We start from the raw sequence: 25410 nt of genomic DNA on the forward strand, positions 1-25410 counted from the left end.
CAGTTTACTATCTCCGTGGGCGGTGGCCCGAGGCGCGGGACTTGTCCGAAGACTGGATTGGGCCTTTCACCTGTCTATCATCGGAAGGCTCTCCGCCCCCGACTGCCTAGCAGCAGGATTTGGAAGCTGAGCACTGCCTCTGAAAACAAGGAGAGTGATGGGCGGTGAAGGTAAGCGTTGTGTGTATTTCTCTCATTGTATGGCTGCTGTGTCAGTCGTGCTCTGCTCTGCTCCCATTGGCGGGAAGGCTCCTGGCAGGTAGCGTGGACATGGTGCTGTCCCTCCCAAGTTACGATCAAGGCGCGTGACGTCTCAGACATTTGTTGTTGGGCTTTGGCTCTCATTAATTATTCATTATGTATTTGAAAGAGCTGCAGCGATTGGTGGCTGAGAGGCCTGGTCGTTTGTTTCTTAGCTAGAGATACGTGTCATCCTCTACGCGGCTGGAGAAATTTCGCATAAATTATTCTGATAAGGTTTGGGGCGGGGCTGCGCATAGATTAGGCAAATGAGCTGGGGAGGGAGGAGAGGCCGGCTACGAATTAGCCTAAGTTATTAAAGATGGCGGCGGAGCGGAGTCGCTTCCCGATGGACTCGCCGGTCCCTGCCTCTATGTTCGCCCCCGAGCCCAGCTCTCCGGGGGCGGCCAGGGCCGCGGCGGCTGCCGCCCGGCTCCACGGCGGCTTCGACTCGGACTGCAGCGAGGACGGCGAGGCGCTCAACGGCGAACCGGAGCTGGACCTCACCAGCAAGGTAGGCCCGGGCGCCGGCGCCGGCGTTGAGGGGACCGTCCGGGCGCCGAGGGGTACCGGGCGGTGGGGCCGCGCAGTCTCCGGGGCGACGGCGGGGGCAGGAGGGGCCGAGCCCACCCACCTGTAAGTGCGGGACGCGCGGCGGGCTCCCCGGTGAGGGGCGGCTCCGGCGGCCCGCCGCACCGCTGTCCTTCCCCGGCGGCGCCCACCCGGCCTCCCGCCGTCCGGCTCCCGCCGGGATCACAACCCCTCGCCTCCGCCACGTGGAACGCGGGCGCCGGACGCCGGCAGCTACTCGCGTAGTGGTCGTCCCCACGCGGTGCCGCCTCCCCTGAGATCGAGGGTGGCTCTCCCCGTGGACTGTCCACGGCAGCCCAGGGTCGGAGGTGGCTTGGGCAGGGCGCGCGGGAGGATCATGTAGTCCGAGAGGGGAGCAGGGAGTCAGCTGCGGCTCTTCCTGGTGTTGGGAGAGGAAACATTAAGTAGTCGCTCAGTCCGGGAGAAGGACGTCTGAAGAATGTCTACTTTACAAACCCACCAAAAACAAAAGTGAAAGATGGGCAGTGACCCATCATTTCGCCATTCTGGGAGTGGGACCTTATGTTGTTTGACTGGAATAATGAAGGACGATTTAAATCGTGTCTTCTGAGCTCTTGAGAAGGTGGGCAGGATTTAAGGGCTCATCTTCTGCTTGGCGTTGGGGGTGGGAGGAATAAAAAATTAAGTATAATTTGGGACTGGTGTTTCGAAGGTACCTAACATTGCTAAAGGAAAGAATGCCAACTTTGGGGTCAGACAGGGCTGGGTTCCCTTTCCTGCCCTGCCAGTTAAAAAGGCTCTGTGACCTTGGGAAAGTTTCTTAACCTCTCAGTTCTCCAGCTCCATCATCTTTTTAGTACAGATGCATTGTAAAAACGAGAACTGTATGTAAGAAACCTACTATACTGCCGGTTACATACTACTCAGTAAATGTTTGAAGTGAACTGAATAAACTGATAATTCCCTGTGCAGATTAAATAGCAGCTGATGGAAGATAGAACACCGATACCACCTCCTACCTGTTGTTGAATACCTACAGTAGGGAAGTTTAACGACTTTTGAAAACATTTGTGACTTTCTAGTCTGTGGTGGCAAAATTGCATGAAACTTGGTCCAAACAGGAGAGAACTTTACCTTGCAGCTAATTGATCTCTCCCTCTAGTCTCTGCTGAGCACTTAGAAGCCGGTACTGCACCTTGTCACAGTGGTCCTGTCTGGCACCTCTAATGCCGTAACGAGGCTGGCCAAGTTCAGAGAGGATGGTCAGGGGAAATGTGTGAGGTAATGGGACACGATGCACAAGTCCGAGCACCCAGGTTCAAAGTATAAGCTCTGATGAGTCAACTCAGGAAATTGTAAGAGATACACTTGACTCAAGCAGATGAGCTAGATGTCAATTCATGGCCAAGGTGCTGAAGAAGCCTGAAAACAGTGGGAAGTTGCAGGGCAGAGTTGCAGAGAGTAGTACCTCTATTTCCTGACCAACTTATTTAATGTTCCAGGATAGGGAAGTGTTGCTTCATCATGTAGCTGGGGAAGTCCTTCTCAGTATTTTAAAGTTGAGAAGCTATATGTAGATTAATACTGATGATATTGAAAAGAAAAACTGATGTGAAGGGAGAGAATAGAGGGGTTGAACAGATTGATTCCTGAGGAAAAGATTAGAAGCTATAAGTTTATATACTTGCTACAATTAAATGTGGGGATGGACATAAGGCTCTGAGAGCTTCCAAAAGGAGAAGCAGTTAGTGAACTGTGGTGGCTAGTTTCATCCAGGAAGATTTTTTTTCTAGGATGATTGGGTGAAGAAAATTGTAATTACCACTTACTGAGCTGTGGACTGGATGCTTTACATGTTATCTTATTTGGTCTTTACAGTGGCCTTAGGATGTAGGTAGTAGTATCTCCAGTTTGTAGATTAAAAAACTGAGACTCAGAGGTTAAGTTCTTTGTCCAAGGTCACACATGAGTGGTTAGAGAATGGGATCTGACATGCCTGTTGGTAAATGGCCTCCTCAGATAAGTGGTTGATATTTTAATGTTATTCGCAGAAATTCGCAAAATGACGGTGCTAATACCCATCTTAGGGGTAATGTGTTTTGTTGATAAAGATGAGTCTTGCAGCAGTTTTTACTGCCGATTCCTAAATAATCGAGATAGCCAAGGCAAGTTGGAACAGACTTCTTATGTTATTATGGGAACCATTGGCCTTGGATGGAGATCTCTGTGAGTTGCAAGCTGCAGGTAGAAGACTTTGGCATGTAGGTGTAAAGCACTACTCGTTTAATTTCTACCTACAATGCCAGATTCTCAGTCATTGTGGATCCTGCCCCTCCCATTAAGCAGCAGGAGGCAGGCTGCTCACACCCTCTTTTCTGTGGGTTGTGGTTCAGACATACTCATTTCAGTACTTCATATAACTCAACTCTCATAAGGCCTTGGGCTCAAAGGCTATTTAAGGAGAGGCAGAGAGGGCATGAGAGGGCTGCCCAGCTCTTTTAGATCAGGGTGCTGTGGGGTTCAGTCAGGGTCTTTGGTCAGGCTCTTGATCTGCTTTGGCTGTGGTGTTCTTCTAGTAAGTGTGGTCCTAAGGCTGTTGGTTTCTCTTCTAGCTGGTTCTAGTGAGCCCTACATCAGAGCAGTATGACAGCCTCCTTCGGCAAATGTGGGAGAGGATGGACGAGGGATGCGGAGAGACCATATATGTCATTGGGCAGGGATCAGGTGAGCCTAGTTTTCCTTTCACTTTACTTTTTTAAAAATTCACTTTCCAAGCGGTTTTACAGATGCTGCTTTTCTACCTCCAGTACTCTACATTTGCATAAGAGGAGATGAAGCACAAAGCAAGGAAACTTCTTGTTCGAGGTGATAGAGTAAGAGTAAGTCACAGTTAGGTCTAGAATTAAGCCTTCCCTAGGCAGCTCTAAGTCTTCCCCTCCAAGCCCAATTTGCAGATCCCATTGCTACTTATTGCCTGCTTAGCAGAGAACCCCTGTGATACTTCTTGATGTCAGCAAGGAAAGGACATCCAGAATTCCTCTCTTCAGCAAGGCTGCCTTGCCCTGGACCATACTGACCATTCGGTGGGGATAGCTGTGATAACAGAGGTCCTCTTTTCTCCCTGTGAGATCCCATCAGACATGTAGGCTTGTTGCTATTCTGGAAGGGACTTGTTATTGTCCTCCCAGCCCCTCATTCCATTGTAATGGGACCCATTGTTTTAGAGGAAGGCAGCCCCCATGACAGAATCCCAGATTATATCCTGGGCTTTTTTCCCCCTGGTCATTCCTAGTTTATATCCTCAATACAAAGCCTGCTTACTCTCATCTTCATTAAGACATTATCTTTGCTGAAATGGCAGCTGGACTTGTTTAATAATTATGAATTTAGCCTGTACCAGATCTTATCTCTGTCGTCTTTACAAGAAGCCTAAGTAGGCCTCGATGCATCATTAAGGGACTAGTTCTCTTTGCTGAATGTAGCTTTTGTAAAGGCAGGTAATAGTTCTTTTGTAGTTTGAGTCTAAGATGGAGGAAATCTCAAAATCTGTCTTGAACTATTTGACAGATATCTATTAAGTATCTTAGAAGGTCTTGATACTGTTGCAAAGCACTTTTAGATACTTAAAATCTGGTCTCTGTCCCAAGAAGGAGAGATGGCATATACATAGTTAACCTCAGTAGAAAACAGTATTTGGAAATGCTGCAATAATGACACAAGGAAGAAGGGTTTGATCTCCAAATATTGCTCTGCCTTCCTTTGAAATGTTTCTCATATCTATCCTTTCCTTTCTGTATTTACTGCCACCTCCCCAGTTTTAGGTGTTACCACCTTAAAGAAGGCATGGTCAGAGAGATAGGCAAACCAAGAGGTTCTGTCAAGAAAGAGAGGGAGGGGCTTCCCTGGTGGCGCAGTGGTTGAGAGTCTGCCTGCCTACCGGGTTCGTGCCCCGGTCCGGGAAGATCCCACATGGCCCGTGAGCCATGGCCGCTGAGTCTGCGTGTCCGGAGCCTGTGCTCCGCAACGGGAGAGGCCACAACAGTGAGAGGCCCGCTTACCGCAAAAAAAGAAAGAAAGAAAGAAAAGAAAGAAAGAGAGGGAGTTGGCCAGCATTGTCAAGTGTTGCAGAGACAGCAGGGAGAGTCAGGTTCAGAAAAAGCCATTCCATTTGGTGACTAGGGGGATCATTGGTAGGCTTTTGAAAGCTTTGGGGTCAGGTGCACACCTGGCCTCCTGTAATAGGATGAACCACTCAAAGGTCACTTCCAGCTTATAGAATTGAAGAAACCACATCTAGATCAGTTCTGACAAGTGTTGGGACTGTTCTTTGAAGACCCAGATTCTTAAAGCCCCCACTCTTTGCTTATTCTTTAATGTGGACTCTTACTGAACTTTACCATACCTCGGTGGCTCACAGTTAATTAACCCTCCCGTGGCACAGCATAACAAGATGGCAAACATTCATTAACACGTATTTTACACACCCAAGCATTATCTTTGCATCTACCAATTGGATGCTATTAGATTCATAGTGACTCCTTCCTGCTGGAATTCTTTAGGGGCAGAAAGAGATTGTAATTAAACAAGTTGAAGATCAAGCAGAAGACTAAAAGAGATGCGAGGCCCCCTGGGTCAGCTTCATCCCTGACTTTCTGTGTGTGCTTGGTGCTTGCCCTCTGTTTGACGCTTCCTTCATCTATAAAATCGGGCAGATGGTACCACCACTGCCCCCACAACCTGAGGCAAGTTTTGTAGGGATAAATTAGACTTTAAAAAAATTCGAAGCAGGGTGGAGGAATGTGCTCTTTAAGTATACATTCTTTTTTTCTCTTATTATTATTATTTTTTTTGGCCACGCCGTGCAGCATGTGGGATCTTAGTTCCCCGGCCAGAGATTGAACCCACACTCCTTGCGTTGGAAGCACAGAGTCTTAACCACTGGACCACCAGGGAAGTCCCTAAGTATACATTCTTTTTTTTTTTTTTTTTTTTTTTTTTTTGGCGGTACGTGGGCCTCTCACTGTTGTGGCCTCTCCCGTTGCGGAGCACAGGCTCCGGATGCGCAGGCTCAGCGGCCATGGCTCACGGGCCTAGCCGCTCTGTGGCATGTGGGATCTTCCCGGACCGGGGCACGAACCCGTGTCCCCTGCATCGGCAGGCGGACTCTCAACCACTGTGCCACCAGGGAAGCCCCCTAAGTATACATTCTTAAGTTACGGTTGATATTTTAAAAGGAGGCAATGTGACCTAGCAGTTAGTTCAGGGTCTGGAACCTGGTGGGTCTAAGTTTGCCTACTGATTCTTTTCCTTGTCTTAAAATGGGGATAAAGTAGAATCTAGTCCATGGTGGCATGGTGAAGATTAACACTTGGCATATAGTAAGCACTATATAAATGTTAGCTAGTATTAATAGTTGCAGTAGTAATTTTTTAAGGGTTCCAGGTTATAGATGATTTACCATGAGATTTCTTTCAAAAAGAGCCTTGTTCATTCTTCACATATTAAATCATGACTTTCTAAGACCCAGGTACTGCATTAAAAGTTCAGGGAGCATGGGAGGAGTGTTACATCTTTGTGGGAGGATTAGAAAAGACTTAAAAGTCTTTCCAAAGGAGGAGGTGCCCCTTCAGTGAATTCTAAAGCATGAGTAGGAGTTTTCTAGGTGAGTGGAGGCAGTAGTGAGTGAGCAGAGAAAGCCACAAGCACAGAGGCATGGAGGCATTGATGAGTGTGGAGTATTTGGTGGACCAGGAGTGATTCAGTAGAGTAGGAAATGTAGAATGTGAGGTTGGGAGTGTCAGGAGGGGAGACTGGACCCAGTCTCCCGGTAGTCAGGGCCCAGATCTGAGGGTCTTTGAATGCCATACCAAAGCGTTTAGACTTTTATCCTAAAATCTGGGGGAGCCTTTGCATTATGTTGAGCAGGAGAGTGCATATAAGAAAGGTAAGTCAGTGGCAGGACTGAGATCTGATTAGGTTCCTGCATGGCTGAATATGTGGCCTTTAGTAATTGCACCTCTGCGGCTTTTCTCCTTGGCCTTTGTTTCCACTCCTACAGAGTGAGGAGTATAGAGCGTGCTGGAGAAGGGTAATGTGACTGGGTGCATTTCTGGGAGCCCTGGATGGATGAGGTGACACTGGTGATTGCCTGCTGGTGTGGGGTAGGATCTGAAAGCTTCTCATTGTGCCAGAAGCAGGAAAGTTTGGATAGAATTTGGGGGTCTGGCAAGAATGGCAGGGCTAGCTGGCCTTCTCTTAGGGATGCTTCCGAGACCTTCTCTAACCCAGAATATTTCCAGAGCGCAGTTGGCCATGCATTTAGAAACTCCTTGCAGGACTTCCCTGGCGGTCCAGTAGTTAAGACTCCGTGCTTCCGCTGCAGGGGGCATGCATTCGATCCCTGGTTGGGGAACTAAGATCCTGCGTGCCATGTGGCGCAGCCAAAAAAAGAAAAAGAAAAAGAAACTCCTTGGCTCAACTGCATCCTCTTTGTTCATTTGTTTTGCATTTTACAGACGTTTGACGAGTTGGTATAGGAAAGGCACCCCCATGGAGCGTCCAGGAATGTTTGAGATATGGCCCTTGTCCTCGAGATGCTTGTGTATAGCAGGGGAAGACACGCATCCAAAACTCTATTCCATATGGTAAACTTCATAAGGGAGCAGAATGGGTAGGATTTTGACAAGTGGAGATACGCTGATTGGCTTTCTAGGGCAGGAAATACATGAGCAAAGGTATAGAGCTAGAAAAGTGCAGAGACATGGAGGGATGGTGACTCGGCCACCTGCACTGGAACAAAGCTTAGAAGGGGAGGGCGGGGGAGGGGGATGGAAGCCTCTAAGGAATTGGAACTGAGCGCTGCTGGGCCTGGGGAGCCCTTCCAAGGCTTTGACTCGGAAGTGACAACGTCAGAGCTGTGCATTCTTTAGGACCTTGAGCTTGTATGTCTATGCAGGATGGCTTGGCGGAAACAGAGACTGGATTTGCTAAGACCAGTTAAGGATCTCTTGTGGCGATTCAGGTAGAATAATGGCCTAAATCAGGCTGGTGGCATTGGATTGGCAAAAAGAGGAGAGCAGGGACAAGGAAAGGGGCAGGACTGGAGTGATGAGTGTTAAGCTGGGGTGACTGGAACAATAGTGGTGTCATTAGAAATAGGTAAGGCAAGAGGAGGAACTGGTCTGGCACTAAGAGGAGCCCTTGCCAGAGGAAAAGCCTCTAGGTTTGGAATCAGAAGACCCAGGCTCACACGGCCCCTCTGCTCCCTCCCAGCACAGAGACCTCTAGGTTCTGTTTCCCCACTATTAAATGGGAACAGTAATGCCTAACTAATGGGGTTGCAGGGAGGACTAAAATGCTTTATTAATGGTGTTAGTTTTTGTGCTGTTGTTTAAAAAGGGTGTGGATGGAGCTCTGGGAAGAATGACTAGTTATGAATGTTTTCATAGTTTTCAAAATGACAGTTGAACCCATAGAATGAGAAGGCCAAGGGGAATGTTTCAAGGATAGAGAAGAAGGCCACTGACTGACTACTGAAAAAGACTGACATTTGGGGACAGCAGCAGGAATAGCCAGCAGAGGAGACAGAAGTAAGACCCAGAGAGCCAGGAGGTGAATCAGAAGAGTTTGGGTTATAGGCAAGCAGGGTGGGAATGAAGTGCCTCAGTAAACAAAGGGACAGTTGCCAGCAGTGTTGACTGTGAAGGGGTCAAGGAAAGGGCATTGGATGAGTGGGCAGAACGCCACTGATGTCTTGAAAACCAGTTTTTTCCATAGTCATCAGATCAGTGAGAAGGTGGTGAGGAAATAAAGTCAACAAGTGTCCATTACTCTGGAGATGCTTGGAGGAGATGGTAGCTCAGTAGATAAGCTGGGGCAAGGGAAGAGGGGTTGGGTCTCCTTTAGTTTAGGAAAGCCTTGAGCTTGTTTGTAGGGGGAGAAGTGGAAGGGGGTGAGAGAAGGTGCTGCAAGGTCTTTGGAGGCAGAAAAGAAAAGAGGTTGGGCACGTGAGCCCAGGGAAGGAGAGGAGTGCTCCCAGGACACAGCTGGAGGAGCTGCCATTCTACCGTGGGAATGAGATATGGTACCATGTGGACAGTACCTGACCGGGACTGTCATACAGTAGGCATTCAATACATTAGCGGTTGATTGGCCATCCTTCCTCATCCTAAGCTCAGACTCATTTTTTCCAGCTACTTGCTGGACATTTTACCTGAGCCACCTCTGTTAAAAATCTGTCCCTAAACTCATTCTTAAATTCTCTCTCCATTTTCCTTTGTCTCCTGTCATTATCTCTTGCCTGGATTATTAGAATTACTTCCTAACTGGGCTCCCCATTTCTGGTCTCTCGCTTGCCAGCGCTCACTTTACACTGCTGCTCAAGAGATCTTTCTGTCCCATAGCGATCTGATCTTGTTACTCCCCTGTGTAACCCCAAGGCTTCCCACCCTGGTACATATGTGTTTTGCTGCTGTGTGATGTTCGTCTGCCTAACTGTTTCTGCCTCTCATGTGGTCTCCTGCCACTTGACACCCCGCTCCCCGACGCGCCGAGCTGCTTACTGGTCCCTGAACGTGCCATGATCTGCCGTGCTCCATGCTTTGCTCTGCTGCCTAGGATGTCTTTCCTCCTTTCTCCGCAGGCCCATTTTTCATGGTTGGAGACGCAGCTTGGAGTCAGCGCCCTGCAAAGCTGTCCTCAGCTTCCCCAGGCAATGCTAGTTGCTCGTGCTTTACATTCTCTTTGTACAGCTCTGTAGTAAAGCACTCAAGCTGTATTGCAATTAATTAATTTCCTGTCTCTCCCGCTGGGCTGTGAGCTCGCTAAGGGCACCTGTATTCCCAGTACCCGGCCTGAGACTTGGCATAAAACCTAGGAGAGTCTCTGTGATTACTGTTGAATGAATTAATGAATGCCCTGCTTAATGGAGAAGGCTATTATTTATTAACTTTACTTGTGCGCAAATTTTTGAAGTATCTGGTAGAGAGAGCCATGTTCGTCAGTGCCCAGGGTGGGACCTTGTGAGGGGTGGCTGACTGGCAGACTTGATGGCAGGCTGACGTCTGGGCCCTTGTCACCAGATGGGACTGAGTACGGGCTGAGTGAAGCTGACATGGAGGCCTCCTATGCCACAGTGAAGAGCATGGCAGAGCAAATAGAGGCTGATGTCATCCTCCTCCGGGAACGTCAAGAAGCTGGGGGCCGTGTGCGCGATTACCTGGTCCGGAAACGAGTAGGAGACAATGACTTCCTGGAAGTCAGGTGAGGAGGCTTCAGAACAGTTCCAGGTCCCCTGAAGCATGACCCTGGGGTCTAGGGCTTCACACAGAACGGTGATTGAGCCCTTGACACCTGGTGTGTCGGCTACACCCTTTCGCTTCCTGAGGCATGGAAGGAGTGTCCAGAGACACCGATAGCTGCATTCTCTGTTTCTGCACTTCCTCATCCCTAAATATTTCCATTTGGAGAGAGTGGGAGAGAGGCCAACCATATGTTCTGTGGCCATTCTGTGGGCTGCATTCGCTTTCCCGTCAGGCCGGGAGGCTTGAAACCAGGGTAACGGAGGAGAGCATTTTGTACCTCTCTCGGCTTTAGGGCTTCTGTCTGGCAGCTTTGGGAAAGCTAGTGGAAGTTAAGGGAGAAAGTCATTGTGGTGGGAACTCAGTTCCTCCTGAGTAACTTTCTACTCCCTGGATACAGCTCCAAGAGCATTCCTAATGTGCTCTTCCACGAATAGAAGGGGCAGAGAGCTGGAGAGGCTCAGGGGCGAGCCCGTCCTTACGGATCCGGTTGTGGAGGTCCACTTCACTCACTCACCAACTCTCACACAAACGTATGGGTTTGTGTTCACACAGGGTAGCGGTAGTGGGCAACGTGGATGCCGGCAAAAGCACGCTTCTGGGGGTCCTGACCCACGGGGAGCTGGACAATGGCCGAGGCTTCGCCCGCCAGAAACTCTTCCGCCACAAACACGAGATTGAATCTGGTCGCACCAGCAGTGTGGGCAACGACATTCTGGGCTTTGACAGTGAAGGCAATGTGGTAAACAAGCCAGACAGCCATGGTGGCAGCCTGGAGTGGACACGGATCTGTGAGAAATCCACTAAGGTGATTACGTTCATCGACTTGGCCGGCCATGAGAAGTACCTGAAGACCACGGTCTTCGGCATGACCGGCCATTTACCTGACTTCTGCATGCTCATGGTAAGTGGGGTGCTGCCGAGGAGCGGGGGCTGCAGCTGGGCTCCAGGGCTGTGGTGATATGCAGGTGTTTGACATTGTTCTGAGACAGGGCCTTTTGGTTCAGGGCTTTGAAATTGGGTAAGAACGACAAGTTTTACAGGGGTGCCCAGCCTTCTCAAGGAGCATACCGTGATCTTTCTCCTAGCTTGGGCCAGGAGGAGGTCCTCTAAGCAGAAACCAAGGTGCCATTTGCAGACCTCTCATTTTTCAGAGAGGGGTAAGGGAGGGTTTCTCCTGGGGCATTTCTTATTACCTTCAGAAGTGTTTCCTCCTGGGCTTGGGCTACTTTGAAATGACACCAGGCAGCACCCTCAGAGAGGGGGCGGCCTGGGAGGGAAATGGACGAGAGTGCAGATAGCCATTGAGGGGCCTGAGAGGTGGCCTCTTCTGAAGCCTGGAACCAGTGTCAACCAGTCCCACAGCTATTTGCTGAGAAGCTTCTGCATGCCTATCACTGTGCCAGGCCTGAAGACAGAGCAGTGAACAGGGTGTCCCGAGCTCCCATAGAGCTTACAGGCTCGTGGGAAATAGATTTTTAAGCAGCTCATCATGTAGGTGAACTGAAAGGGGAAGGGAGCAGAGGCTTCTGGGCTGGATCATGTTTCGAAGCTCGCATTTGGGCCCCTTTGATCTTCCTGGCCAGAGAGTAGGAGTCTGTGAGGCCCACGGCCTTGGTCACAACTTCACAGCTTTCACAGAGAGTGCGAGCGAGCAAGTTTTCCTTTGGCAAAAATCCTTCTCAAAACCCTTCCCCATTTCCCAGTTCCTCCAGCTGTCTGTATTAATAAGTGTAGTAAATGCCAACATCTGTTCAGAGCAAACTTGATCAAGTTGCCCCACAAACAGAGGTTTCCAGGCAAATTCTCCCCAGACCGGAGATTAAAGAGAGGCAGAGCACATGTGTGAACACCCTTGTCAGCTCTCTGTGCCCGAGGTTCTTGCAATCTCATTGTGGTTTTATCTCCCATATCTTTGAACGTTGCAAGGGGCCCTTACCGACCTTGACTGGCTGAGGAAAGCCGCTCTACAAAAGGGTTTCGAAGGAAGAGCCATAGGGTGTATTTGGGGCAGTTGTTGGGTTGGGATTAAGAAGGGTGTAGAAATCAGTTTAACATGAGCGTTCTTCTAACTGAGCTCCAGTGATCAAGGCCAATTAACGGGCATATCTTCACCCCAGATGAAATGTTACGTATTATCTGACTTTTAGGCCATGAGCTAAATACTAAAAATTTCTGTGGAAAACAATGAAATATTTCATTATTGTTCCATGGCAACCAATTTCCAGAAAAACAAAAACAAAAAAACCTTGAAAATATAGAGACAACAGAGAGAGAGAGCATTCTGTTATCCTGCTTGGGAAGAACAAAAGCAGGTCTGCATTGGTTAGGAAAGGTGGTTGGAGGGAATGGGAAGAATTAGGAGGGAAATGGTGGAGGTGTCCCGGTGTAGGAAAAGGGAACATGCGTGGGACATCTGTGCTGGTGAGGTGGTAGCTCACCTGGGAATCATAATGATCAAATGAGAGCATCGCTTGAAGACGCTGGAATGTATATTTATTTTATTTATTTATTATTTTTGGCTGTGGTGGGTCTTAGTTGCAGCACGCGGGATCTTTTGCTGCGGCGCGCTTGTGCTTCGTTGCAGCATGCAGGCTTCTCTCTAGTTGTAGTGTGCGTGTTTTCTCTCTCTAGTTGTGGTGCGTGGGTTCCAGAGTGCATGGGCTCTGTAGTTTGCAGCACGTGGGCTGTCTAGTTGAGGCGCACGGGCTCAGTAGTTGTGGCACGCGGGCTTAGTTGCCTCGCGGCATGTGGGATCTTAGTTTCTCAACGAGGGATCGAACCTGCGTTCCCTGCCTTGGAAGGGGACTTCAGCACTGGACCACCAGGGAAGTCCCTCTGGAATGTATAAAGCCCTGTATAAATATGTCTTGGTGATTTTAATTTTAATTTTATTTTGTTTTAGTAAGTAATACATTCATATGGTACAAAAATTAAAAGGTACCAAAGGACTTAAAGCCTCTCTTCCGCCTGTGTTGTTTCCTCTACAGGCAACCAGTACTTCCAGTTTCTTATGTATCCCCTAGAGATATTTTGTAATCACCCAGCATATATGTGTATATTCTCTCCCTCCAATATCAGACATTCAGAAAAGTTGAAAGAATAGTACAACGAATACCATAAACCCACCACTGGGAGCCAACAATCATTAACATTTTGCCGTATTTATCTGTACATGTGACAGATGCATATGTGGAGTTTTCCTGTGTGTATGTATGGTTTTTGTTTTCTTTTTGTTTGTTTTTGTGGTTGGTTGGTTTTTTGGCTGAATCATTTGAAAGTAGATTATATTATAGACATTGTAACTCTTCACCCCAAGTACTTCAGCACACAGCTCCTAAAATACTTTAGCACACAGCTTCCTACTGTTATTGCAACCAAGAAGACGAACAAGAGTTCCCTAATATCATACAATATCTAGTCTAAAAGTATTTATGTTATCTCAGATGTTCCCCCAAATGTCTTCTAGCTGCTTTTTTCAAACGGTGATCCAATCACCACTCTTTGTGATAGCATGCTGTATACCACCTTGCTTTTTCCCATTAAAACATATCTTAGAGATTATCCCACATCAGTTAAGAGTTTCCTCTTTCTTTTGTATCGCACACTTGTGCATGTCTCTAATTTATTTAACCAGCCTTTATGATGATATTTTAAAACATTTATTGTTACAGGAAGGAATGGTAACAGTAGTAACAGCTGCCATTGCTTTTTATAAAAAATAAATTTATTTATATTTATTTATTTGGCTGCACTGTGTCTTTACTGCTGCACATGGGCAGTACTCTTTGTCACGGTGGCCTCTGGTTGCGGAGCACGAGCTCTAGGTGCACAGGCCTCGGTAGTTGTGGCTCGCGGGCTCCAGAGCACAGGCTCAGTAGTTGTGGCACCGGGGCCTAGCCGCTCTGCGGCATGTGGGATCTTTTTGGACCAGGGCTCGAACCCTTGTCCCTTGCATTGTCAGACAGATTCCCAACCACTGCGCCACCAGGGAAGTCCCTGCCATTGCTTGAATACCTAATTCGTGCTAGTTGTGTGCTGGACCTTTGACATATGTTTGGTCATTTAAACCTAAGTGACCCTCTAAAGTGAATATTATTATCCCCCATTTTATAGATGGGGTAACTGGGGGCCAGGGATGTTAAACTGAATCCACTTTGATGACTTTGTTTTCCCAGACTGAGTTTGTCTTTTTTGTTGTTTCGAAGTCTCCTCAGATTTTGATAGCCCACACTGTTAAATTGGAGGTTAAAGCAATCTGTGCCCAGCCCAGCTTTCATCTACAGCCATTTTATTTCTGGCCTAAGACTTGTGCCCCCTGTGTCCTGTTCTGATGGTGGCCTCAGAGATGGGAGTTCTCTCTTACCTCAGCCTTCTTTGAGCCCCTGTGCCCACCCAGCAGCAACCTCTGTCTCCCTTGTCCTGACAGTTCTTTCTGTGTTGGTGCAGGTGGGCAGCAATGCTGGCATTGTGGGGATGACAAAGGAGCACCTGGGCTTGGCATTGGCACTCAATGTGCCTGTCTTTGTGGTGGTCACCAAGATTGACATGTGTCCTGCCAACATCCTGCAAGGTAAGTGAAGCCAGCAGCCAGCAGCAGTCTCTCTGTTTGGAGCAGTCACGCACTGTGGCTCCTTGGTGATCTGCTACCCGGAATTTTCTGTTTCCTTGTATTGTGCTTAGACCTTGGCCTGAATGTCCATCAACCCAGAATCTTTTGCTTTCTCCCTGTTTGCCTCTTGGTCTGAGCAGAGCTTAGAGTTATCTCCTGTTCATTGTTCCTTCTGGTTACAAATTCAAGGTCCTTGAAATCCCTAATCTGGCATCTCTTTTCAGATGGTTCCAGGCAGAAGGGGTTGGGTTTTACCATCTAAGCTGGACATACATGGAGACATTTGGGCAGAGAGTCTGATTACCTTTTACCACCAAAGGTTTCAAAACAGTGTTGCAAGACTAGGCTTTCATGCATTTCTCCCCCATTGCTAAAGATGGTGGAAGAGAAGTGAAGACATATCCTTCTGGAGGGCCTCATAAGGACTTCTACAGGTGTCTAAATGTCCTAGAGATCCTTTTGTCAGATGAACTTTTTTTCCAGGAAGCAGGGCATTCTAGGAACAACATTGTCCTTCTGGTGGACCCCAAATCACTTGCTTATAGGATGCAGGTCTTCTAGAGACTCTGGAGAAACCTGACAGGTTTCAGACTTATAACCTTAGCAGACAGTCCCCATCTGTACTCTCCTTCTACTCTAGCAAGCACTTACCCACCCAAAGTTTTGATCCTCCTTTTGCTTCTCCAGGCATTATGGCATTTAACACTGTGCATCTGTTTGTCTCCTGCTTGCATCAGTAATGAGTGGACCTGTCTTGCCCTAGAAGCCTGGCCAAAAGAGAAGGCTATGTTCCCCTAATTTCGTTCCATTTTACCCTTTAAGAAACCTTGAAGCTGTTACAGCGCCTGCTGAAGTCGCCCGGCTGCCGCAAGATCCCTGTGTTGGTGCAGAGCAAGGATGATGTGATTGTTACAGCCTCCAACTTCAGCTCTGAGAGGTAATGGGTAGGGAGCATTCACTTCTTCCTTTTATTTATTTATGTATTTTTAAATATTTATTTATTTGTTTGGCTGCGCCGGGTCTTAGTTGCGGCACGTGGGATCTTCATTGTGGCATGCGGGATCTTTTAGTGGTGGCATGCGAACTCTCAGTTGCAGCATGTGGGATCTAGTTCCCTGACCAGGGATCGAACCCGGGCCCCCTGCATTGGGTGCATGAAGTCTTAGCCACTGGACCACCAGGGAAGTCCTGGGAGCATTCACTTCTGCACAGGCACAGAGATTGGTTGAAATAGAAGATTGTGCTCTCAGCAGTGTTGCTCGGGGGCTGTATCAGGTGACCCAGATTCTGAGGTGCTGGTCTCACTGAGGTTGGAATCCCAGCTGATATTTCGGTGTCCTTATCTGTGAAATGGGAATAATACTACCTTCTTCATGGGGCTCTTGTAAGTGTTGGAAATGGTGTATGTGAAGCACTTGGCACCGTGCCTGGCTGCTGTGTGATAGATACACAGCCATTTTTAGGATGGTTATTATTAATTTTTTTACACGGTTGTTTCTCAAAAGCTCTCTAATCACAGATCAGTTTTGGCATTTACTCATTAGCATGTCCTTTGATTCTGTAAAATTTTTTTTTTTTGGCCATGTCGCGCGGCTTGTAGGATGCTAGTTCCCTGACCGGGGATCGAACCTGGGCCCTCAGCAGTGAAAGCGCCGAGTCCTAACCACTGGACTGCCAGGAAATTCCCTGATTCCATAAATATTTATTGGGTGTTTGTTCTGTGCTGGGCTTTTCATCTAGGCATTGAGGAGTCAGAGCTGACTTGGGCATAGTCCTTGTCCTCAAGGTGGTCGGCTCCTTGGTCAGAGATAATCTCTTGATAATAGTAAATTTTGTTAACACTGCTCCTTCTCCCAGAGTCTTGGGGCTGCTTAAGTACAGGACCCGGAGCAGACATTTTGGCCTGTGTCTCTGCCCTGACGCTGTCTTCAGTACCAGCAGTTGGCCAGCAGGGGGAGTACGTTTCAGTCGACCCCATTTCAATTCATTCATTTTGTTGAGTGCCTGTTCTGTGCTGTCCCTACTCCAGGAGCTGTGGGAAATATATAATTCCTGATCTTGAGGAGTTTGACTAATCGTGAATAGGAGATATAGAGGCCATTCAGATAACAGACAGAAAATCAGATGTAGTCACGTGTAACAGAGACACAAAAAGTTCTCCCAAGACATACAGATAGCCAATAGGCACATGCAGTGTTGCTCAACATCGTTAGTTATTAGAGAAATGCAAATCAAAAGTACAATGAGGTACCACCTCACACCAGTCAGAATGGCCATCATTAAAAAGTCTACGAATAAATGCTAAAGAGGGTGTGGAGAAAAAGGAACCCTCTTACCCTGTTTGTGGGAATGTAAATTGGTGCAGCCACTATGGAAAACAGTTCCTCAAAAAACTAAAAGTAGGGGGCTTCCCTGGTGGTGCAGTGGTTGAGAGTCTGCCTGCCGATGCCGGGGGCATGGGTTCGTGCCCCGGTCCAGGAGGATCCCACATGCCGCGGAGCGGCTGGGCCCGTGAGCTGTGGCCGCTGGGCCTGCGCATCCGGAGCCTGTGCTCCGCAACGGGAGAGGCCACAACAGTGAGAGGCCCGTGCACCGCGATGAAGAGTGGCCCCCGCTCGCCACAACTGGAGAAAGCCCTCGCACAGAAACGAAGACCCAACACGGCCAAAAATAAATAAATAAATTTATTAAAAAAAAAAAGAATCCACCTGCCAATGCAGGGAACACGGGTTCGAGCCCTGCTCCAGGAAGATCCCACATTGCCGCGGAGCAACTAAGCCCGTGTGCCACAACTACTGAGCCTGCACTCTAGAGCTCGTGAGCCACAACTCCTGAGCCCATGTGCCACAACTCCTGAGCCTTGCTCTAGAGCATGCTCCGCAACGAGAAGCCACCGCAATGAGAAGCCCACGCACCGCAACGAAGAGTAGCCCCTGCTCTCCGCAACTAGAGAAAGGCCATGCACAGCAACGAAGACCCAATGCAGCCAAAAATAAATAAATTAAAAAATATATATATCCTGTGACAAACCATAATGGAAAAGAATATGAAAAAATATATATATGTGTATAACTGAGTCACTTTGCTGTATAGCAGAAGTTAACACAATGTTGTAAATCAACTATACTTCAATAAAATTTACAAAAAAAAAAAAAGTTCTTTGAAAACTCAGAGGGAATGAAGAGTGCCCATCTGGGAAGGATTCCCTAGAAGAGGCGGTGCTGGAAATGGGCTCTGAAGGATGAGAGGATTTGGTAGTTGGATAAGAGGGAAGGAATTCAGGCAGGGGGTGAACAATTCAGAGTGAACAAGTACATGGGAACAGAAAAGTACCAAGGTCTTAGGAGAAGGGAGGGAGTGTTCTCTGGTCTGGCTGGAATATAGGAATTTGAGAGAAATAAACTGGCAGAGATGTTGGGAGGAGGGATTCCGGCTGTCTTTTCTGCAGTGGAGAGTTGGTTAAGGTTTTAAGGATGTATGTGCTTTAGGAAGAAGAGGCAGTCATGATCGCTCGAAATAGGGTAGTGGTACCGAGACAGAGAGGAGGGGACAGGTTTCAGAGACAAAACTACATAGGAGGAGGAGGCCTCAGAGCAGGTCTGGACAGAAGTAGGTGGGCTGGGCAGAGGGCCTGGGAGGCCAGTGAAGGGGTGGTGGGACCCTTCGCAGCAGCAGCCGTTCCAGGAGCCCTCGTGCTGCTCATCCCCTGTCAGGCAGGAGTTCGCCACCTGAGCGCCTTCTTCCTCTCTCTCCACACACTCCCCACCTTAGGATGTGCCCGATATTCCAAATCTCCAACGTTACAGGCGAGAACCTAGATCTGCTGAAGATGTTCCTCAACCTGCTCTCCCCTCGCACCAGTTACCGGGAGGAAGAGCCTGCTGAGTTTCAGATTGACGACACCTACTCTGTCCCGGTGAGTGGGTTCTGGTGGACTGAATAGGGCGGGAGGCTGAGTGGCGCTTCCTGCAGGGGTGCCGGGGCGAGTCTGTAGTGCCAGTGGACTTACTGGACCGGGGTCTTGTCTGCAGGGTGTGGGAACAGTGGTGTCAGGGACAACACTGAGGGGCCTGATCAAACTGAATGACACGCTGCTGCTGGGCCCAGATCCTTTGGGTAACTTCCTGTCCATTGCTGTCAAATCGATCCATCGCAAGCGCATGCCTGTCAAGGAGGTGCGGGGGGGCCAGACGGCCTCCTTCGCGCTGAAGAAGGTGAGTGTTGATAAAACCAAGAACTCCCCTCGGGCTCCGTGTTATGCTAGGCTCCGGGTCATCTCCAGTCCTCACAGCTGCTCTGCAAGGCAGGGATTACTGACCTCACTTTTACAGATGAGGAAACTGAGGCTCAGGAGAGCCTGAGTGACTTGCCCAGCATCCGGGGAGAACACCGGGACTTAAACCTAGGCCTGCCGGCCTCCTGAGCTCGGTGAGGGCAGCTGGGAGCCTTCCTGTGCTTCCTTCTTGCTGGGGTCCTTCTACGCGGGGCTGTTGAGTCCATGCCAGATCCTCTTGCCATTCAGCTTTCAGTCTCCTGGGGATTGGGGTCAGTGCTAGCTCCTGGGTCATTTGCACCAGCCCAGTTAACCAGCAAAGCCGGGTTTTCTGTGGGCTTCCCAACAGCCAGATCACGCTCGCCCTGTTTCTCCTACCTGAGTGCTTGCCTGCCTTTGCCCTCTCGCCACCCACTTAATTCTGACCTGTCTCGCAAGTCCTGGCTAAAATGCCACTTTCTGTGTGAAGTCTTTCCTGACCCCCCAATAGCAGTGTTGAGGCTTCCCATGTAGCACTGAAGAAGGCCTGTGGCCCAGTGCAGTGAGAGGTCACGGCCAAGTTGGGGTGGTAGCAGTTCCCAGAAGGAGTCCTGGTTCTCTGTGACCAGGGGGTGAAGCCAGAAGGCATTATTGTCCCTGAGGTCTGGGATTCTCTCTCATTCAGATCAAGCGCTCGTCCATCCGGAAGGGCATGGTGATGGTTTCTCCACGCTTGAATCCCCAAGCATCCTGGGAGTTCGAGGCCGAGATCCTTGTCCTTCACCACCCCACCACAATCAGCCCGCGGTACCAGGCCATGGGTAGGTGTCTAAAGGCACTGCCAGCCTGAAGCCCCCTGCTCTAGCTCCCCCTACAGTGTGCTCCAGCAACCCAAACCCCAAAGTTTCAGCTGCAGCCAAAAGTCAGGTCGCGGCCCTGTTCAGTGATACCATCCCCTCTGTTCCACCCACGAGCTGTGGCTTGTGGTTTATTCATTCTTGCAAACACTAACCAAGTACCAGCTCGGTGCTGGGCTCTGGAAACCCAGACCTGCCCTCAAGGACCTCACACTCAGTCCTTCAGCAGACATCTACCAAGTGCTGCAGTGTGCCAGGCGGTGTTGCCAAGGTGCTGGGGACAAAGACAAGATGGGCAAGGGCCCTGCCATCGAGAAGCCCCCAGTCCGGAGAAGGCCCGCATGCAGACAGAGTGCCCTGTGTTCAGGAGCTAGGGACAAGTGGGTCCGGGGACAGGCGAGGTCTAACTGGAGGGAGAAGTGGGAGGATGTGAGGCAGGATCAATCCAAGAACGGGCCTTCAGTCGCTTAGCCTCACTCTGCCCTCTGAGGTCTTCAGCCTGCCACAGCTCGAGCTTGTTTCATGCTTTCACCCACTGCCTCCCCTGCCCTGAGGCCACTGAGTGGCTCAGGCCTCTCCTGACTTCCTGGCTCCCTTGGCAGTGCACTGTGGGAGCATCAGGCAGACAGCCACCATCCTGAGCATGGACAAGGACTGTCTGCGCACCGGGGACAAGGCCACTGTGCATTTCCGCTTTATCAAGACCCCCGAGTACCTGCACATAGACCAGCGGCTGGTGTTCCGGGAAGGCCGCACCAAGGCTGTAGGCACCATCACTAAGGTACGGCCGGGCAGACCACCTTGCCTGCCTACAAGAAGTGCCAGGGGCTGCTCCAGTTCTAGACTGTGAGCACAGAACGCTCTGCTCAAGAAGCCTGTGAAATCTTACTGACTGCCGGGGGCAGAGGCACCAGTCCCTACCTTGGGAGAACTGGAACAGCGCCGAGGTATAGCCTCAGTGCCATCTTCTCTGCTCTCCTCAGAGGTTTCCCTAGACCTCCTGTCTTTCTGAGCTTTGGTAGTGACCATGGAGGAGAGAAGGTGGAGTTGAGGTATGGCAGTCCGTGGTGGGAGAATGTCTGGGCCTAGCCAGTGTTGGCCTCTGAGATGCTGGGCACATGCTCCGATGGTCTGGCTGGGGCCGTGCCCTTAGAGCAGTGGGTCCAGTTGGAGTGAGTGCTGGATGGCAGTGGGGCATGGGCTTGAGCTCTTTGTGTCCTGGAGCGCACCTTATGCCCTCTGCAGACTTCATCCATGGCCTTGAGTAGTGGCACTTGATAGAGTGGTTTGACCCCTGCTCCATATATCCTGTCTGAGATCTTGGAATCAACCTCAGGCTTGCTTTTCCTCCAGAATGGCCTTCCTTAGGCCCATCCACGTCACTAAGACTGCAGAGTGTGTTGAGTGGGGAGGGTCATCCTCGGAGGCCCCCTTGCTTCGGGCTGGCTGAGGGTTTGGCAGAAGCTGCCCGCACGTGCTGTGATGCCCTTGGGGATGCGGCTGGGCCTATTCGCTGCTTTGTGTGAGGTTGAACTTGGGCCATAAGGGAAGGCTCTGAGTCAGTCCTTCCTGGGTGGTAGCTCTTAAGATTTTTGATGGCCACACTCCAAATATTTCCAGCTCCTGAGACACTCACTTGATCTCTCTGGCAGGCCCAAAATTAAAACTTACCCCAGGCTCTTGTTACAGGGGCAGCAAGAGATAGAGTTGATGCTCTGGGCAGGCTGGACCCCAGCCTGGGAGCTGGGCTGAGTAGGAGATGGCTGAGGCTCACAGATTGTCTGTGGGAAGAGCAGCTGGGGCAGGGAACAGGCTGGAACCCTTCTGGGCTGGGCTGAGGCAGGTGAGACATCGGCCCTGGCACGCTGAGTGGAGAGGACATCTCTCCACCCCACTGCCCTGTCATCGCCCTCCTGCCACCCACCTCGCCCAGGCCCAGCCAGGCCACGGAGTGAGAGGTCCCTGAGACCTGAGGGGCGGGGCGGGGGCAGCTGAGCCCAGGTCACTGCCTGCAGCTCTGTCTCATCCCCCACCCCCTTGGCTCCTGCAGCTCCTCCAGACCACCAACAATTCCCCAATGAACTCCAAGCCCCAGCAGATTAAAATGCAATCGACGAAAAAGGGTCCCCTGCCCAAACGAGAAGAGGGAGGTCCCTCTGGAGGGCCAGCAGTAGGGGCACCCCCAACTGGAGATGAAGCTTGCTCTGTAGCGGCTGCGCAGCCAGCTGCATCCGGCAGTCTCCAGCCACAGGTGAGTGTGCTTCCCAGGCTGGTCCTGGGCCCCTGACGGCCTCGGGCGGGGTGGGGGCGGGGGCATGGCCGTGGAGGTGACCCATAGGAGAGCACCGGCAGCCTTCACCAGTCTGCCACGTCTTTGAGTTCCTAGATGGGTGTTTGCCACAACTCCAGGTCCCTAAGTGCTATCTAAGTGTGAGCTTTTTGTCTCTCAAGGCAGTGTTTTTCAAACTGAGATGTGGCGTACATGAAATGAACTTAACGGGTCCTGACCAGCATTTAGTTTTAATGAAAGAGAATAGAAAAATGTCAGCGTTTCCCTGTCATAGTAAGAGTGAGCATTGTGTGTGTGAGAGTGCAAGTGATGGATGTGCGTACTGCAGCCCAAACGTCTGAAAGACGCTGCCTTAGAGGGTCCTCCTGGCCCCTTCCCTGACGTGACACTTCCTTAGGGGTAGGTGGTCTTGGGCCCTGTCAGTGTGGCTCTCACTTGGCACCTCCTGCCAGCGTTGTCCCCTGGAGTCCTCTCCTGGTGGCCCTCACATCGCCCCTTTCCAGCGTCTCTTCGTCCGACTCCTCTTTGAAGAAGGAAGCTTCTGCCTGGACCTGTCCTTTCTACTCTCCTTCCCCGTCGAGTCTTTCCTCTGACTCCTTCATTTCTTTTTTCTTCCCACCTGTCAGCAGTGGCACACGTTAGTTCCTGCTCACTCTGTGCTTCTCTGAACGGCTCCTCTCACCGTGATCACCTGTGACCCACCAGCTGCGAGGAAGGCAGGGTGGGCGCCGGCTCCATCTGGTGGAGGGCATAGCAGATGGCTGCTCGCTCACCTCCTGCCCCCGCTCCCCGCTGTCCCTCTGCTGTCCTGTCCTGCCCTGCTCCCGATGGGCCACTGCTTCTCAAGCTCCTTCTTCTCTCTTTCAGCCCAAGCCCGGCAGCGGGGGCCGGCGACGGGGGGGCCAGCGTCACAAGGTGAAGTCCCAGGGGGCCTGCCTGACTCCCGCCAGCGGCTGCTGAATCTCCCCCAGCCCACCTCCACCACCCAAGGGATCCTCGTTCTCTGGCCACCACTCCACCAGATGGGCCAGAGCAACTCTGACCACCGCTCGCCCTCCCCCAGGCCGCACCCGGAGCCTCGTCATTCCCCCCACCCCCGTTTTCCAGGGGGTTGTAATTTATAAGCTGAGGAAGGTGGCCAGACTTCTGGAGGACTGACCATTTCCAACTCTTTTCCCCACCTTCTTCCTCACTCACACCTTTTTTGTACATCTGGGCCCTTAGTTTTTATTCTTTTTATTATCTATCTATCTATCTATCTAGTGTGCGTGTGCGTGTGTGTGGGCGTGTGAGGTGCAGGAGTACGGCCGGTCAGGGCCTGGCAGTCTTTCCCCTTTCTCCTCCGTGGCTGGCCACCAGCCTCCAGGAGCTAGCTGGCTGCCTGTCTGTCCGTACGTTCGTGTGTCTCTGTGAGAACCTTTCAGGGCTGTCAGGAGCCGAAGCGCGCCCTCCTTGCCTGTGCTCACTCTCCAGTGCGCCTGGAGCCCCGCCACGGAGCCGCCTCCAGGCTGCTGCCAGAGCAGGGGGCCGTCCTTCTGCGACTTGGGGATCTCAGCAGCGTGGAGAGCGGTGGTCCCCCTTTTCTCTTTCTCCCTCGTTTCCCTTAAAGCCCCAAACAGGTAATGCCAAAAGCTCTTAGGCTGTAACTGTAGACGTGTGGAGGGTGTTAGTGACTGAGTTGTAGGACCCTCCTTGCCCCTCTGACCTTGCCACTGACCTGAAGACAGCTGTGGCTCTTCTTTCCCCTTGGAGACAATCCTTTGTTTGCCTGGCTGGCTGGGGTGACTCCTCTTCTGCTGAGTCTGCCGAGCTGGGGCTCTCACCTCGCCCTGGGGCCGCCTCCTGCTTGGACTTTGACTCTGATTCTTGTTGGGCCTCAGGGCACTGATGATTGGGCCTGGGGTCCGCCTGCTGAGGGTCACAGTCAACAGCACCTCCTGTTGGCAGGGGTGCCAGGTGTTCCTCTGAGCCAGGCCGGGACTGGAACCCCTCCTTCCCTGCCACATCGCCCCAGCATGGCTGCTACAGGAGCCCAGCAGTGAAGGGCCTGAGCCCCAGATTTGGAAGCTCCAACTGGGGTACAGGGAGAGCAGGTAGGAGGTAGTAAAAAAGATTCTTCCAGACCCAGCTCAGAGCATTAAGCCCTTTGGAAGAATCGTTGCCAGGGGTGGGGGTGGTGTTGCCCAGGCCAGAGATGGTAGCATGGGCCCCAAACCAGCCTGCTCGGAGCTGTGGACTGAAGCCCTCTCTTTAGGGTGGACTGATGGGCAGAGATATGTTCTTTCTCTAGCCTGGGACACCCAACTGGCTGGGTCCTTCCTCAGCCTCGCCTCCCTTCCATCCCCAACCCTTCGCCGCCACTCCTGCTTCCGGACTGCTGCTCCCCTCTCCTCTCCTCCTGACTGTTTCTAGTTACCACTGACCTGTGGCCATGGACCGACCAAACCAGCACACAAAATAAAAGTTTGTTCCAAGTTGACGGTGTCCTGTTCCCTGCCCAGCCCCTCCAGGTGGAGGTGCGGCCACGGGGAACTCCGTTGCTCTGCCTGCCCTAGAGCCCCTGGCTGCGGGCCGGGCCGGGAGGGGCCCAGCTTCTCCTGTCAGGCAGGCATGGCTCCAAAACCCAGACTCCTTCGCCAGCTGTGACACAGGACAAGTTGCCATCCTCTGAACCTCAGTTTCCTCATCCACAGCAAGAGGTAAATGCCTGCGTCAGGTTGTTGCGAGGATTCAGCGAGAGAATGTGTGTGAGGCCCTGATGTGCCCAGCACGTGGGCGGTACCCGGTGAATAATGGTCATCCCACTGCTTACCACCCACGCCGGCTCCCACGTCCATGGCAGAGGCCGCAAGCTGGGCAGCAGGCTCAAAAGGAGAAATGTGGCGTGGACACGTCTCTGCTGTTCAGCTGGGACTGTGCCAGGCATTTCCCTCGCTTCATGTTCTTTGATGTTCGCGGCTATGAGGGAGGTGGCGGTAGTTACGTTTTTCTGGTTAAGGACACTGGAGCTCAGGGGAACAGTGCCCCCAGCCCCCAGTCATTCCAGTCACCCACTCCAGCGGTGTCCTTCAGCCTGTCCTAGTTCCATTGTCTGCTGGCTGTTCCCCTCTTGAATTTTGACTCTGGTTCTGCTTACAGGGGCCGTTGCCCAGAGGTGCCTTTGTAATAGGAGTTCCAGCCTTGAGCAGCACCCTGTGCTCTCTGTCCCCACGGTGGGTGCTGTGGAATTTGTGTTTCCACAGGACTTGGCCATGGGGGACCTTGGAACAGGCAGAACCACGTTTTGTTGGAACTCTCCTGCCGCTGTGA

The 25410-nt window shown here is 51.0% G+C and overlaps 1 protein-coding gene across 1 annotated transcript; it reads left to right on the forward strand.

Annotated features, from left to right (window-relative positions):
• The first annotated feature begins 561 nt into the window (after positions 1 to 561).
• GTPBP1 (GTP binding protein 1) lies at positions 562 to 24308 on the forward strand. The gene is made up of 12 exons (XM_060025677.2): positions 562 to 753; positions 3404 to 3515; positions 9872 to 10052; positions 10646 to 10994; positions 14540 to 14663; positions 15525 to 15639; positions 18474 to 18618; positions 18734 to 18916; positions 19640 to 19775; positions 20414 to 20592; positions 21862 to 22062; positions 22969 to 24308. The coding sequence occupies exons 1-12, from the start codon at positions 562 to 564 to the stop codon at positions 23059 to 23061; spliced, it is 2010 nt and encodes a 669-aa protein (XP_059881660.1). The 3' UTR covers positions 23062 to 24308.
• The last annotated feature ends 1102 nt before the right edge of the window (positions 24309 to 25410 follow it).

The sequence above is a fragment of the Delphinus delphis genome, chromosome 11 (assembly GCF_949987515.2).
Source record: "Delphinus delphis chromosome 11, mDelDel1.2, whole genome shotgun sequence".
In the NCBI taxonomy this organism is placed as follows: Eukaryota; Metazoa; Chordata; class Mammalia; order Artiodactyla; family Delphinidae; genus Delphinus; species Delphinus delphis.

Bases quoted from the DNA above. Each gene is read 5' to 3' on its own strand.
- GTPBP1 (XM_060025677.2), top strand. From the start codon at position 562: ATGGCGGCGGAGCGGAGTCGCTTCCCGATGGACTCGCCGGTCCCTGCC. The intron at 754-3,403 runs GTAGGCCCGGGC...TTTCTCTTCTAG, and splicing joins AGCTGGACCTCACCAGCAAG to CTGGTTCTAGTGAGCCCTAC. The intron at 20,593-21,861 runs GTACGGCCGGGC...TGGCTCCTGCAG, and splicing joins CTGTAGGCACCATCACTAAG to CTCCTCCAGACCACCAACAA.